General features: G+C 39.9%; 3 protein-coding genes across 3 annotated transcripts; 1 reads left to right on the forward strand and 2 right to left on the reverse strand.

Annotated features, from left to right (window-relative positions):
- Positions 1 to 11: 11 nt before the first annotated feature.
- nedd8l (NEDD8 ubiquitin like modifier, like) lies at positions 12 to 1,562 on the reverse strand. The gene is made up of 4 exons (XM_075483825.1): positions 1,417 to 1,562; positions 736 to 783; positions 546 to 628; positions 12 to 453 (listed from the first exon to the last, which is right to left on the reverse strand). The coding sequence occupies exons 1-4, from the start codon at positions 1,432 to 1,434 to the stop codon at positions 330 to 332; spliced, it is 273 nt and encodes a 90-aa protein (XP_075339940.1). The 5' UTR covers positions 1,435 to 1,562; the 3' UTR covers positions 12 to 329.
- Positions 1,563 to 3,927: 2,365 nt separating this feature from the next.
- LOC142399530 (zona pellucida sperm-binding protein 3-like) lies at positions 3,928 to 5,806 on the forward strand. The gene is made up of 9 exons (XM_075484257.1): positions 3,928 to 3,994; positions 4,094 to 4,278; positions 4,349 to 4,452; positions 4,521 to 4,612; positions 4,684 to 4,864; positions 4,942 to 5,047; positions 5,123 to 5,208; positions 5,521 to 5,612; positions 5,697 to 5,806. The coding sequence occupies exons 1-9, from the start codon at positions 3,928 to 3,930 to the stop codon at positions 5,804 to 5,806; spliced, it is 1,023 nt and encodes a 340-aa protein (XP_075340372.1).
- Positions 5,807 to 10,450: 4,644 nt separating this feature from the next.
- On the reverse strand, positions 10,451 to 13,666 carry LOC142398376 (zona pellucida sperm-binding protein 3-like). The gene is made up of 8 exons (XM_075482345.1): positions 13,461 to 13,666; positions 13,288 to 13,391; positions 13,121 to 13,209; positions 12,865 to 13,045; positions 12,683 to 12,788; positions 10,757 to 10,842; positions 10,587 to 10,678; positions 10,451 to 10,512 (listed from the first exon to the last, which is right to left on the reverse strand). Exons 1-8 carry the CDS (start codon positions 13,623 to 13,625, stop codon positions 10,451 to 10,453), a joined length of 885 nt encoding a protein of 294 aa, XP_075338460.1. The 5' UTR covers positions 13,626 to 13,666.
- Positions 13,667 to 14,823: the final 1,157 nt, after the last annotated feature.

Below are 14,823 nucleotides of genomic sequence, written 5' to 3' on the forward strand. Positions count from 1 at the left end.
CGAGACTGGAAGGATGTCAACTTCAGCATTTATTCACAAGCAAGAAGACCACAGTGTTCTCAAACTTTCATAAAGCACGGGTCCCTGCATCAACTGTTTGAGATCAGAAAGCCAATGTGGGTTTACACAGAAAAAAAGAAAACAAAAAAACATCTACAAATGAATTAGAACGTCCTTATTCGGAGGGTTGATTTGATTTGTTTTTGTTTTTTTTCCTCCTCTCTCCGTCTCTTCACTGTTGCATTTGCCTGATGGGTGGAATTTCAGATTTCTCTGCTGTAACATGGTTATGAGAGTTGGCACTCAGCTAGTCACATGACAGCAGCGACTCATGACAAGGAGGAGAGGTGTCGGCTGCAACTGTGGGGTGTCGATCCTCCTCTTAGCGCCAACACGAGGTGAAGCACCGAGCCCCCCTGGATCTTGTAGTCTGCAGCTGTCTTCTCATCGTTCCTGAGGGGGAAATAAGAAGGTTTCAGATGAGAACACCTGAAGACCATCCTTAATTGCTACAGAACAAGATGAACCACAGTGCATGAGCTCACATCTGTTTTCCGCTGTAGATGAGCCTCTGTTGCTGCGGAGGGATCCCTTCCTTCTCCTCCACTCGCTCTTTGATTCGCTCCACCTTGATTTACACACACAAGAAATGTCTTTATCCAGAAGTTATGCAATGCCTGGTTAGTCAGCAGCACTTTGGTTTGCTAACAGGACAGTTTATTTCAAGGTGGTCACCTTGTCTGTGGGCTCAATATCGATCTCGATCTCCTTTCCAGTGAGGGTCTGAAACATGAGCATGACAGCAGCGTTGGTGAAATGTCACAGTACAATAATCACGTTCAATAATGTGCCACGTGCTCTCCAAACAACGGCCTGACTATGACACAAAATAATTTTTTAAAAAGCAGCAAAATGACACATTTTGCCCTCAAAGTATTTCCGGTCAATACACTGATAATAATTAAAGCCCTACTTACAACATATACTTTTAGGCAATGTGTATGCTGTAAAATTTGGGCACTGTAACCAAGCATTAGAAAGTAATAGGGTCACAGATTTGGACGTATATGGGATTTAAGTGCAACCCCGGCGTCAACAATGAGCTTTCTGTGTGCTTTGGTGATTTTTGAATTTAACTGACACAAGTGACTAAGTTCGCAATCTTGCAAATAACATAACCCCGGAAAAGGGACGATAACTATAATCCAAAAAAAAAAATTAATAGCTTGTCAAAAGATAGCTAGCACTTTCCTATCTTATAGTCCCGTCATTCTATGAGAAAATGTAGCTGGGTTCAACTCAGACCCAGGCCAAGAAATTAACCGGCGAAGTTCTCTGTATTATTAGCGGCCTGCCGAGCATGAGAATTAATACTTGCGGTAATCTTCGAGACAAAGGAAAAAACAACTCACTTACCTTAACTTTGATCAACATTCTGAATAAACAACTACAACTATTTGAAAGTGAATCAACTGCTGAGTGAACAAAACAATTAGCACAGAAGAACCTGCTGGTTAGCTAGCCTGACTTTACTTCCTGTGTAGCAGGCTAACACTCCGGGCGTGATAGCCTCACACCACACCAGCAGAACTGTTCCGTTTTGTCAAAGTTCAAACTAAAAGAGACTAGACCACTAACGTTGGAAACTAATAAAGCTAATTTTAGTCCTCTAAAACAAGGTATATCAATTGTGGCACACCCATGATATTGACGGACTATTTTTGATGATGCATGTTGGACTGTTTTTTAAACTGAGTTTTTTGGCTTTTAACTAAATGTGCTAAACTATGATATTTGTCTCTTGAGATTTCGCAAAATTGCAACAGAATATGTGGAGAAGTAATAGTAAAAGCAGAAAAAAACAAAAAAATGAAATTGCAAGAGCTAACTTGTTTGGGAAAAACTTAGTTCACTGAGGTAGGCTATTTCTCATAAGTGCAATATTGTGTTCAAAACAATATTGTTGTTTTTTTTATTTAGTATTTATACTGATTTTTTATATAGTACATACTGTCCCTTTATAGTTATATTGTTAAAAGTTGTTATATGTCTGCACTGAAAGGCCTGCACCTTACTTTTCGTTGTAGTCGTTACAATGACAATAAAGAAAATCTGAATCTGAATCTGTATTGGTTTTGGGTGGCTGATGTATTCCATTTGTTTTGACAGGATAAATATTTGGTCACAGAGAGAGTAGTTCTTAAGATTCAGTTCAGATTTGATGTCTGATGTTTAGGCTTGCGACAAGCATAATGACTTTATTTAAGAAAAAAAAAACTAATTTAAGTGACATTGGGGATTTTGTCAACCAGAAAGAAAACCACAACAAAACAGATAATTCAATTCAGAATACGTCTTTTGTTCTTCTTGATCCCATTGGTTCTTCTGTTTTCTTTTATAATATACCACACAGTTCTCAGGGAAAGACTTTCCAGTTTTGGTCTCTCAGATCATGTAGTTTCTTGGTTCACAAATTAATTAAAGTGGTATGACTTGTACTCAGAATTTGTGCGTGTCCACAAGGGGGTGCCACAAGGTTCAGTTTTAGGCCCCCTCTTATTCACTATGTACATAAATGATGTGGGACGAAATGTGTCTGACGCTAATATGCATTTTTATGCCGATGACACAATCATTTACTGCTTTGGGTCATCCCCTGCCAATGCTGTTGAATCACTGCAGAAGGCTTTCGATGTGATCCAGCACACATTTCTACAGCTAAAATTACTACTTAATGCTGATAAGACTAAGCAAATGTTGTTTTCAAAGCCAAGGAAAAGACTGTTAAACATCCCCACAATATTCACCCTTGAGGGAAATGAAATTGAGGTGGTACATTTGTATAAATATCTTGGTATCTTGCTTGATGACACGCTGACATTCAAAGCCCACATTGAAAACCTTTTAAAGAAACTTAAACTAAAACTAGGTTTTTGATTTAGAAATAAATTCTGCTTTTCCTATGATGTTAAGAAGCGCCTTGTCTCTGCAACTTTTGTATCCATTTTAGACTATGCAGACCTCCTGTATATGAACGCTTCAGTTCAATGCCTGAGTAAGATTGACTCTGTCTATCATGCTGCCCTGAGGTTCATCACTAACTGTAGGGCTCTAACCCATCACTGTGAACTACATGCCAGAGTACAATGGCCTGCACTGGCTACCTGGAGACTCACTCACTGGTACACTTTTATATACAAGGCAATACTCGGACTTCTGCCACCCTACATCTGCAGCCTAATCACAGTAAGGAACATTGGCTCTTATGGTCTGCGTTCCAATGACCATTTGCTACTCTCTGTCCCCTGTTTTCGTACAGAACAGTGAAAAAGGGCCTTTGCTTTTTCTGCTCCTACCTCATGGAACAATTTACAAAAGGATTTGAAATTAACGGAACTGATTCCTTTGAGCGATTTTAATTCCAGGATGAGAACACTTGAGACCGAGTCCCTTGTCTGTAATTGTTTTAATTGATTTTTTTTTTTTTTTTTACTTGATTTGTTATTTTAATGCAACGGAAATTTTAATTTTGTAACTTGTGCTGCCACTTGGCCAGGACGCCCTTGTAAAAGAGATTTTTAATCTCAACGGGTCTATTTTCCTGGTAAAATAAAGGTTAAAAAAAATATATATATATATATATATATATATATATATATATATATATATATATATATGTCTGTCGGCAAGCAAAAAACAATTGAATAGAATAAACAAAGCAAACCTGAATGCATTCATTATTTCCAAGTAAGTGCATTAAATGCGCTGGGGTCAAAAATGACTAAATTTCATGTTCTTATCCAATTTTCCTGAAGACATCGAATGCAGCATAACTCTGCCTGCTTCACACAGATGTGGATCATTCAGCTAATTAGGCAAGAGGCCTATAAAATGAACCATTGTCGGATTACACAGTATCATTTAGTCATGGTGTCACATCTCTATCTAGGCGTGATTGTCTTAGCTGTCTTTGATGCAGCCATTTCTGATCCAGGTAACGTTTACCCTTGACTGGACAAATTTGTCAACATTGTGCATGTTTTGGAGGTGATTGTTTTGTGCAAAAAAGTGATTTTTGACTATTTGTTTGTAGATATCAAAGTACATTGTGGACCAGACTCGGTGAGTGTCACATGGAGGGTTGGTCCCCAGTTGGTGCCTTACGCAGCTCGACTCTTCCTTGGAAGTTGTATGCCATCTAAGTGGTCAGTTCTACCTAATGGAGGAGGAGAAGCCCAATTTGATTACCAGCTTACGGCGTGTAAATTCAAAAAGATGGTAATGCACCTGTAATATTGAACAGTGTTCAAGTAGCAATGCACTTTAATAACTAGTGTCTTCTCTGCAGGTAAAGGGACACCGTATGATTTATCAAAATGAAATGAGCTTCAGGCCACTACCAAAGACAAAACCTGCCATTTTCAAGAAGCTTATCGAATGTGTCTACAAACGGTAAAATGCTGTTTTATGTGAAACTGTTTTAATCTAGTAAAAAGATGAGTCTAACTATTGCATTGCAGTCCTGAAGGTTGGACTCCTGCATTCATGAACCCTGGCGCAGGTGTTTCAGAGGGTCGTAGTAAGCTGGTCTTCCATATGGCACTCCTCAATGGTAAGTTTAAATTTAACCAACACAGGCAAACTCAATGGCACACTTAAGAACACTTATTTCTTTACTTGAAGACCAATTGACGAGCGTGGCAAAGACGAATGTGATCCCGCTGGGTTCATTCATGCCAATATGGGTGGCAGTGGAGCAGAAATCTCATCAGCCGTTACTGCTGCTCATGGACGAATGCATTGCTGCAACCACACCAGAGCTTCACCCTGGCAGCCAGATTTACCCCATCATTGGCAATAAAGGGTAGGCCTTGTACCATTTATTCTGACGGTCCATTGCAATGAGGGAACTCTCCTAATTTGAAACTGAAATTTCTTCAGATGTCTCTTGGAAAGCAAGAGGGGAAGTTCCATGTTCCTTCCTAGGTACCATTCATCTGCCCTAATCCTCTACCTCCAGTCATTCAAGTTTGGTCTTGGAGGGGAGGTGAGTGTTCTAAATGATACTATCTTCTAGAGATTAACTTAATTCTTGGATATTGACTCGGTTTCTGTTCCTTAGGTTTACATCCACTGTAACTTGGTTGTATGGGATCCTGCTGATCTTGATGAAGGGAAGAAGGCTTGCCATATCAAGGAACATGGAGGGTAATCAAAGAGTTAAACTGATTTACTTTCCAAGAGTAGGGTGACAGTAATCATTTTAAAATGGGAGGCAATTAGAAACTTTTAGAGGACCCCCTCATTCTATAAAATGGAGGAAAAATAAAAGTATTCAAAGATGCTGTGTGGCTGCAATGGTTGCTGCAGGATGGTATTTGACATTCTTTAAATCAATGAGCTACTGCTAACCTTATGTGAACTCTAAGTTGACTGTTTTACATGACTTGCAAAGTAGCTGGCTGTGATAACATGCCTGCTGTGCTAAAGTTTTTCAACACTAACTGCTTCACTTCTCAGATGGGAACTCCTGGATGACCCCTCTCAGAGCACCCTCTGCCAGTGCTGCGACTCAGTCTGCGCATCTCGGCCCAAGAGGGCAGTTGCTGTCGGTACGTTCTCCACTTGTATGCTGCCCCCCCTCCCAAGACTGTTCTGGTGCTTAAAGAGCTGTTTGCTTTTCTGCCCCCCAACAGATGGCCATCGCATGAAGTACAGCTCTGTATTGGGACCACTCATCATACTGGAAAAATCTGACTCTACCAACTCCACGCTTGTGGACCCTGTCACTAAAGTTGACTTTTAGGTCGTCTGAGTCTCTTAAATGTATTTTGCACAGAATGCAGCTAAAGTCTCGCTGCTCTCCTCAGGAAAGGCTGAGTCTTAAGCTGAAGACTCTCTACCTGTAGCACATGTTGCTCTTTTGATTTATGAGAATTTAAGAAATCAGCTATTCATGATATCTGGTTTTGTTTAATTTAAACCTACAATGTTAAATTGAATAAATGTGAAATGAACAATGAATCTCATGTCTTTCAGTTGATTGTGCTGGGTAAAAGTATATATACCCCTTATGGCAAACTTGAGGTATTTAGTCAAATAACAGTCTCAAATCTTCAAAATGTGTTTCATGGTATTTAATTTGAGAAAGCTGGCTTCTCAGTCGAGCTTCACTTTTTGTGTGTGCAATTTACTTTAAGTTTAAAAAATAACACTGAGCAAAGTGCTGTGTTAATTTAAATCTGACTTAAACTTGAGCCTTATAAAGACCAGGTTTCCAAGTATAACATTTTGGTTCTCTCGTCACTGGACCATGAGACTGTTCCCATGTTGTCTGTTCAGCCAGGACCAGCTTTTACATGCAGACTAAACTCTGCATGTGGAGGTTAAAATGGGGTCTGCAACAGCTTAAGAAATATCTTTAGCCCCAACATTGTTTTGACACTTCCAACCAGGAAATAAATGTTAAGCCAACTTGTGTTGGCCTCAATCATGTCACAAGCTGTGCTTAGCTGCACTCCCTTAAGACTTGACATCTGTGTGTAATTGCTCATGAGTCATATTTCCCTTCTTGAGCTGCTTGGACAGTACTGCACTGGATGCCATTGAACATTTCAGTTTGACATCATGATCAAGAATGACAATTTGAGGTTCAGATCTAAGTGGTCAAATTAAAACTGAACAATTCGGTGTATGCTTTGTGTCAATTTGGTACTTTTCTCACCTTGCCAGAGTGAAAATAAGCAATAACATCTAGTGGTTGGAGGAGGCAACAATGCTAAATAGTCCCCACCCACCGTCTAAAAGAGGTGCATTTATGTTACTCTATTCTCATGGTGAAAATTAGCAATTTGTAGTATTATTCAGGTGCTTTTTTTTAACAGTTTTGTTTGCATTTCAGAAGTTACACCAAACTTTATTTTCTTTTACCTATTCAAGCTTTTGCTTCTTTGAGGTCAATTCACACACAGCATTGCCCATTTGTTAACAAGCACTATTTTCAAATTTTTAAGGCAACTAATTCTACATGCATTTTATGCAATTCAATTTTATTTATATAACTCCAAATTACAACAAATGTCATCTTCAATAATACAATCCAATTAGAGTTGAATTCAGTCAGTGGGGTTACATGGCAGTGAAAGGATCAGATAATTGGAAAAATTACAATAAGAATGAGTTGAGTATTGGATATATGGCGGTGAATGAATCTAATCAAACTCAGGCATTTCGAGAAAATGGCGAATGAAGTGCAAGATGAAGCTACGTCCCTCTACAGTTCGTTTGTGATGAGCTGCTCATTGCACAAACGCGATGCACAACGGTGCATTTTCCATCGCGTTGTTTGTTTCTTTCAGACGGCAACAACAATTGTAATATCGTCTCTTCTGATTTCCAGTTCACGACCCTGGGAAAAAATCTCGTGGACACTCGAGCATGCGCAGAACACAAAATATAATTCACCATGTGCTTCACCCGTCTGCAAAGACGTTTAATTTGACTTTCAACCGAGTTATCTCGGGGTCTTAATCCGATCCGATCCAATTTCTTGTCAGATTAAGGTGTCTACATGCACTTAATAACTCAATCTTATTGTAATTTAGCCAATTATCCGGTCCTTTCTGTGCCATGTAACCCCACTGACTGTAATCATAATCCAATTAATTCAATTCAAAATGAGTCCAATTCAGACATACAGAACCAATTAAAAAAAAAATTCCTAGCCAAGGAAACCAACAGATTGCACTGAAACTTCTCTTCGGTCCAATCTCCCGTCCTGAGCGTGCATGAGGCGACTGTGGAGAGAAACGACTCCCTTTTAACAGGAAAAAACCTCTGACAGAACCAGTCAGGCAGGGTGGCCATCCGCCTCGACCAGTTGGGGTTTGAGAGGAAAGAAAAGAGGGGACAACAAACACCGTAACACCATTCAAAGGGTACCTGTTCAGACAGGGAAACACAAGTTAGTGACAGCAATAATGCCAAATGTACATAATGTCATATGAGAAATTAAACGGGGGAAAACAAGAGCAAAGTGAGGAAAGGTGTGACATAAGAGGCCCCCCAGCAGGCCTATAGCAGCTTAACTATGGGATTTTTCAGGGTCACCTGAGCCATCCCTAACTATAAGCTTTATGAAAAAGGAAAGTTTTAAGCCTGGTCTTAAAGTTAGGGGCACTTTACACGGAAACGAAAACGGGTTGAAAGCGCAAAACCTTTTTGAGGATGCACTATATCGTTTAGATGCTAAACGATTGTGGCAAAACCGCAAAAAGGTTTTGCCACACACCGGATAGTATATAGGCTGCGAAAAAATTGATTTAAGTACATTAGTATTTTACAATAATGTATTGCTTCCGTTTCCCACATTACCTTCCGGTGCCTTATCCAGAAGGAAACCGTTCCTTTAGCAGTTTCCGAGTCCCGCCCAGTGGGTCCGATACTTTGCTCTGATTTGTGGAGACACGTACGAGTTGACCGTTAAGTTTGAATTTACATCCTGGACATTTTTCCCTAGCATGAAGTAATGATGTGAAGTTTGGCTCTTTTGACTCGGCTCCCAAAGACGAGCCGGCTCTTTCGACTCCCAAACGGCTCCTTATTTAGGATCTTTTGTAGCCTATATTTTACCTTAACTTTGAAAAAAAAAAAATCATGGTTTATGTGTTGAAAACTCTTTTGCTTTCAGTGTTTTTATGAGAGACCTTATAATTGCCTAATTCTTTGCATTTATTCTGTGACAAAACCACTTTTACATTTGTTTATTTCAATTCAACTTTTTTATTGCACAAATTAACAATAAACTTCAAACAAATCCACAGAACAGAACCAAACTCAAGCTAACATTAATAATGTCCTCAATTAAACTTTTTTTATTGGACAAATGAACCAAAAAATTTCAAACAAATCCACAGAACAGAAACAAAACCAGAACCAAATTCCTTAATTCTCACGTGAATACCGCATACTGGTCGCCATGCTGGCCAATCATAACAAAGCTCTGTCCAGAGCTGGGACTGAGCACTGAAAGTGAAACCTAAGCAGCGAATGGAAAAAAACTTGGGAGCCGGCTCCTCTGATTCACTACAAAGAGCCAGCTCTCAGAGCCGATGCTTGTGCGCATGACCCATCACTAGCATGAAGGCATTTTTAAATGACAGACTGAAGGGTCTGATTAAATTCATGACACTTTCCCCTCAAATTCCTTTTCAAAGTCAACGGTCAAACACACCCCACTCAGGTCTTAGGTGAATGAGCTAGTTTAGTTCTATGCTGCAATCAAAATGTCTGCTCACCATGAAGTAGAGCTAGAAAGATGCCGGTACATTGGGAACACAATGCTTTAGAAGAGCATCGATTCACAGTTTGTCGCATATACAAGCGTCTGCAGGACATGTGCATGCCAAATCTGGAGAGCAAAATGCACAGTTTTGGTTGAGAACACCAACCTCTGTTAAATACTGAAACTGCACACCTGTAAACTTGTATATATTGCCCAATAGAAGTATGAGCAGCTGTTAATCATCCAAGAATATTCCTTCAACCAAGTAGTTGTCAAAGCCCAAGCAGTGTAATCAGGCACTTGATTAAAGCACAACTATACAATTAAATTACAATTTTTGGAATTAGAATGGCTAAAAATATTTAGAGCCATAGTGCTGTAGCCTTCATTACTATGGAAGTTTGTGCCAGAGTTTGAATACGAATTTCTACAGCATCAAAAATCAATTCATCCAATGGCAATCAAGTTACGCTCCATTGGACAGATCAGCCATGTCCACCAACGTGGGTGATGGTGCTTTGGTGAGTGAGTTTACTTTGCCATTTGTGTTAAAATTGAGTAATAGATATTACTCAATATCTATTGAGCTGATCTGATGAATTGAGACTGGATCGATTGCTTCTCCCCGGATGTTGAGTCTGGTTCTTTTTCCCACTGTTGGTTTTTCAAATTCAAAGTCTGATTTTGAATCTGTAAAATTTCAATATTAGACATTCATATTCAAACTCTGATGGCACAGAAAAACTTCCATACATTACAACCCTATTGTTTAGATTGAGCTTAAAGAGGTTTGGCAGAAGGGATAAGCTAAAAATAATGGTCCAGCGTGTGGCAGCACAAGTTTTGCAATTCATGGCCAGTTTCTGAACCTGACAGATTTAGTATAAAAGTTCAGAATGTCAACTACAAAATTAATGCCAACTTGGCCGTTAGTGACTTGCAAGTTTTCTACATGAAAACCATAAAGTTCAGTGGGAGAACTTCTGATGAACTTAACATTTGCTCCCCTCCCAATTCAAGGACCAAAAACCCCACAGAGACAGAAAATGAGTTTGACATTTCTTTAATGAGAGATTCAGACACATTTTAGAAGCTTGCATAGCCCAGCCTGAAAACCTAAGATTGATGCCAGTCAATTTGATCATCCAGTCTTGTTGCCTTGAAGTCTCAGGAAGTAAAGTCTGTGATGGTAAGTGGTCCAAGGACTGCTTTGTGTGCCAAACCATTCCCTATAAACATGGAGGGAAATTAGTCAAAGAACAATATATATACACACACACACACTTTGTGTGCCAAGTCATACCTGATGCCAGACTCCTTCTCTTTCTAGACTTGCAGGTGAAGTCACAGCAGTCACATAAACTGCTGTATGCCACGTCATCCAGGAGCTCCCAACTAAAGTTGGCAATATTACAATATAAGCAAGTTGCAGGATACAAACTAGACTCCAAAGCTATTTAAAGAGTATTTTACCCATGATCCTTCTTGTAGTGGCACGCCTTCTTGGTTTCGTCAAGCCCATTTGGGTCCCAAGCCACAATGGTGCAGTGGATGTATACCTGTCAAAATATTAGACGTCATTTTGGCCTGCAAACACTTTCTATGGGGCTCCACTTGCAGCAAATCCTATTTTTCCCCCCATCGTTATTGGACAGTACTTTCTCTATATAGGCTAGGCATAAAAACTCAAAGGACATTTATTTATTTATTTTTTTTTTAGATACCTTCAAGTTCGAAACTTTGTCCGTAGCCCATTCCCAGAATTCCCTGCTCTTCCTAAGCCTTCAGATTCTGAAATATTTCTGAAGCCTCTCTTCATTAAAGGGGGCAATCTCTTCTATTTAAATATTTATAACCTTTGCCAAGGCTCTTCCATGGTACTCAAAACAGTTTGGGAGAGGTGATTTGAGATGTTTGGGAGGAGATTTTACAGAGAGTACATAAGTCTTCAATCTCTGCTGGACACAGTTTTATGCAGTGTCGAATCCGCCATCGAGCTCACTACACTAAAGCTCGGCTTGCAAAAATGTTTGACACCGTGTCTCCCCTATGCGAACGATGCCAACAAGCCACAGCAAATTACTCACATATGTTTTGGGGCTGTTCTGACTAGTTTTGCACTTATCTAAGGTAACCAGAAGCGATGTGACTCCCAATGCCTTAACTGCCCTGTTTGGTGTATGTCCTTTCCCACTAAACCTCTTAAAAAGGACTTAATAGCATTCACAACTCTGCTGGCCAGGAGGCTGATACTGCTTAAGTGGAAATCCCCAGTCCCACCTACACATACTGGGTTAAAGTGCTTTATTTTCTTAAACTAGGAAAAAAAAAAAAAATTTAGACTCACTCTAGTAAGGCCAGAGCCGGCCCAAGGCATATGCCAACTATGCGGTCGCTTAGGGCCCCCACGCCACTAGGGGGGCCCCGAGAGCAATTTTGATTACAACTTTATTTTTCTGTAAGATAATGTGAATGTCATTTGATTCTATTTTGTATTTGGAACATTTTGCACACCATTGCACATCTGAAAGAAATTAAACTATTTAACGTGCTTACTATAAATGCAGTCTCCAGCCTGCTGATGTTACTTTCAAATAGTTAAATTAATGAGCCATACTTATACACTCTTTATGTAGAAGTTAATTAAACCATATTTATGAGTTTGCTATCCCTTTAAGGTTAAAAACAAAAATGACACCTGTATAATGTAAGAGGATTACAAATAATGCTAATGGATGTGGGTCCGTTACACACGTAACAGTGTAGCCTATGGAATAATGAGGCATCTGGAGCTGAGGTGATGGTAGGGGGGCCCCCAAATTAAATTCTGCTTAAGGCCCCATAAAGGCTTGGGCCGGCCCTGAGTAAGGCAGTCTCATTTGAGAAGTCCTGGAAACCCTTGTCGCATGTCAATAGTACAAGTTGTCAGATCACTGTGAACTGCAATGCTGAGCTAGTGTGTGGTCTTTTTTTTTTTTAAATATTACTAATTTTCTTTGTGTAATTGATGTATTTTTTATTATTATCTGCCAATTCAGATATTTGTCATTTTGTATTGATTTTATTTACTTAGCCATCTGTACATGTATATATATTGTTTTACTGATATTACTACATTTGTTTTCCTTTGCTTTCTATCTAAACATATCTGCTGGGGCTAGGTGCCAGAGGGGGATAGGGGTGGGGGGCAGACATCTGTTTTGTGATACATTGAATCTATATCTGCAAATCAAAAAAAATATATACACTGTAATTGTATGGAACTCTATTGTTTATTATGTAAAACTCAATAAACAGATTGTTTGATAAAAAAAACCCTGTCAAAATATATATAAATAACACGGCCATTGGTTTAATCCCTACCCCCAAATTGAGCTTTTCTCCAAGGTTAAAGTTTACCTCTTGTGCAACAGCAAACCTAAAGGCTTGAAGGGATAGCTGGAGCTCTGAAGATTTTTCCCTTGGTTCAAATTTTGTGCGTGACGATTTACTATCCACAAGGCATCTAGATGAAACACAAGAGTTAATTTAATGGCTGGCAGAAATTGCATGTCACAGCTTATTCCAAGTCAAGCAAGTACCCCATATTGGTGATTATTGGATACAAGTCAGATCCTGGCCGAAGGTCTGGGGTTGTGGCAGCAACACATTCCTCAAGAAGCAGCAGCAAAGGCTGATGTCTCTCCTGCTCCACACTAGCCATGATGGGGATCAAGGAGCCCAGGGGGAAGGTTGTAGATTCAGCAGGGCCTGAAAAGTCAGCTGGAGCCACAAACGAGTCAGAGTTGTATCACTGTGCACAATTAGGCCATTGCTGATGATATATTTGACACTCACCATTCATAATTCCAATGTGAAACACCAGGTTTTCTACACCATATGTAGAAAATACTGGATCGTAAATCCTTGGGAACCAGTCCTTGGGCCTGTGCGAGAGATTTAGCTCAATAATAGTACTACTCTAGAGCTGTACAGCTGAGTCCAGTTGCTCACCAAGCACTCACCTCTCAAATGAGCAGACAACTGGGAGAGTAAAGGGATGGACATAAGAATCAGGAGGGGAAGAGTAGACCAAGTCGTTTGTGTAGTTCAGCTCATTCCCAGTCACCTTGGAGAGATACAAGTGTCACTAACCTGTAAGAATATAGTACAACCGCACAGCTGTGTCCATGCTTACCAGTTTCCTGAAGTTACAGTCGTCGAGCTCCACATTGAAGAACACCTCTCTTGGTGTGAAGCTAGTGGGAACGCAGCTTCCAAGACGGAACAATGAAGTGTCAGCCTGTGATCTGCTGTCCATCCAGACCAGTGTCATGTGGTCAGCCTTGCAGTCCAGTTTCATCTCTGCAGGGGATAAAATAATGTTCAGACTGATGGATTTTCTGTGAGGAAAGGAGGGGAAAAAAAATAAAATAAATCCTGCATCTGTCAAAACATTACCTGCATTTACTGAACCGGCAGCCATCAGGCAGAAGAGCAGCACACAATGCAAAGAGCAAACCATTGTGACTGAATACTCACTCCTCTACTCTGCAGGAGATTTTAACCTCTCCGGCTGGGACATGTCAATCAAGGAAACTGGTTTCACCTGGTGTGTGTCATCAACAATCACAAGCGCAGCCTCATTCAGTGGACACGCAATAAGGTTAATATTCAGTTTGATGCATAAGATTTGTGATCACAATACAACATATCAGAAGAAAGTTACAGCAAAACAAAAAGTGGTGTGGGCTGCAGGACAGGGATTTCACTTTGGAGTTGAAAAAATCAACTTGTTATTCATCGGGAAAAAGAGGTGATTGTTTCATTAGTTTACATGTGGAAAACTGGACAAAGTGAAGTGGGTTCCTTAACATTTCTGGGATTATATTGTGACATGAGACTAATTTGGTCAAGTCATATACAATTAATATAGTTGAAGAAAAATGCAAGAAGATATTTTGAATGGATAACATGCCATACTTGAAGTGATGGGAATGATCGGCACTGAAAAAAAGTTTCATGCAACACTTAACAATGGAACAGAAGCACACGATTCAACTTCAGTCACCTCATTAGTCAGTCTTGAAAAGATACAGACAGAGTTTCTGCCCATCTGTGTCAGCTCAAAGGCATCTTCGTCAAAAGCTGTCTTATGAGCTGAGAAGGAAACAGTTGCTCAGTGTTTATTGGATATTGTTTGATATTTTTGAGTGGTTTTCCAAAACGCAGTTTTGCGTTTTCATCCTAGATGGTAACGGCGTTTTGGGGGCATAAAAACGCAAAAAAGTGAAACCGCCCTCCAGTGTGGAATTCTTGAAAACGCTCCACTGTCGCGCTACCGTGTAAAGGATGAAAACGCAAAACTGCGTTTCTCGTCACATAGACAGGACGTGACAAGCATCTTGGTAGTGTTGCCACCTAGCCATCTGGCGTGTTTACTGCATCGATAAATATGAAACGTCACACACTTTTGCGTTTCCGTATGCACGCAGATTTTCACCCTAAAACGCTCGTCTAAATGTAGATTTAAAAGTGAAAACGAAACGCCACTTTTGCGT

Source organism: Odontesthes bonariensis, chromosome 14 (genome assembly GCF_027942865.1).
Source record: "Odontesthes bonariensis isolate fOdoBon6 chromosome 14, fOdoBon6.hap1, whole genome shotgun sequence".
NCBI classification, from domain to species: domain Eukaryota; kingdom Metazoa; phylum Chordata; class Actinopteri; order Atheriniformes; family Atherinopsidae; genus Odontesthes; species Odontesthes bonariensis.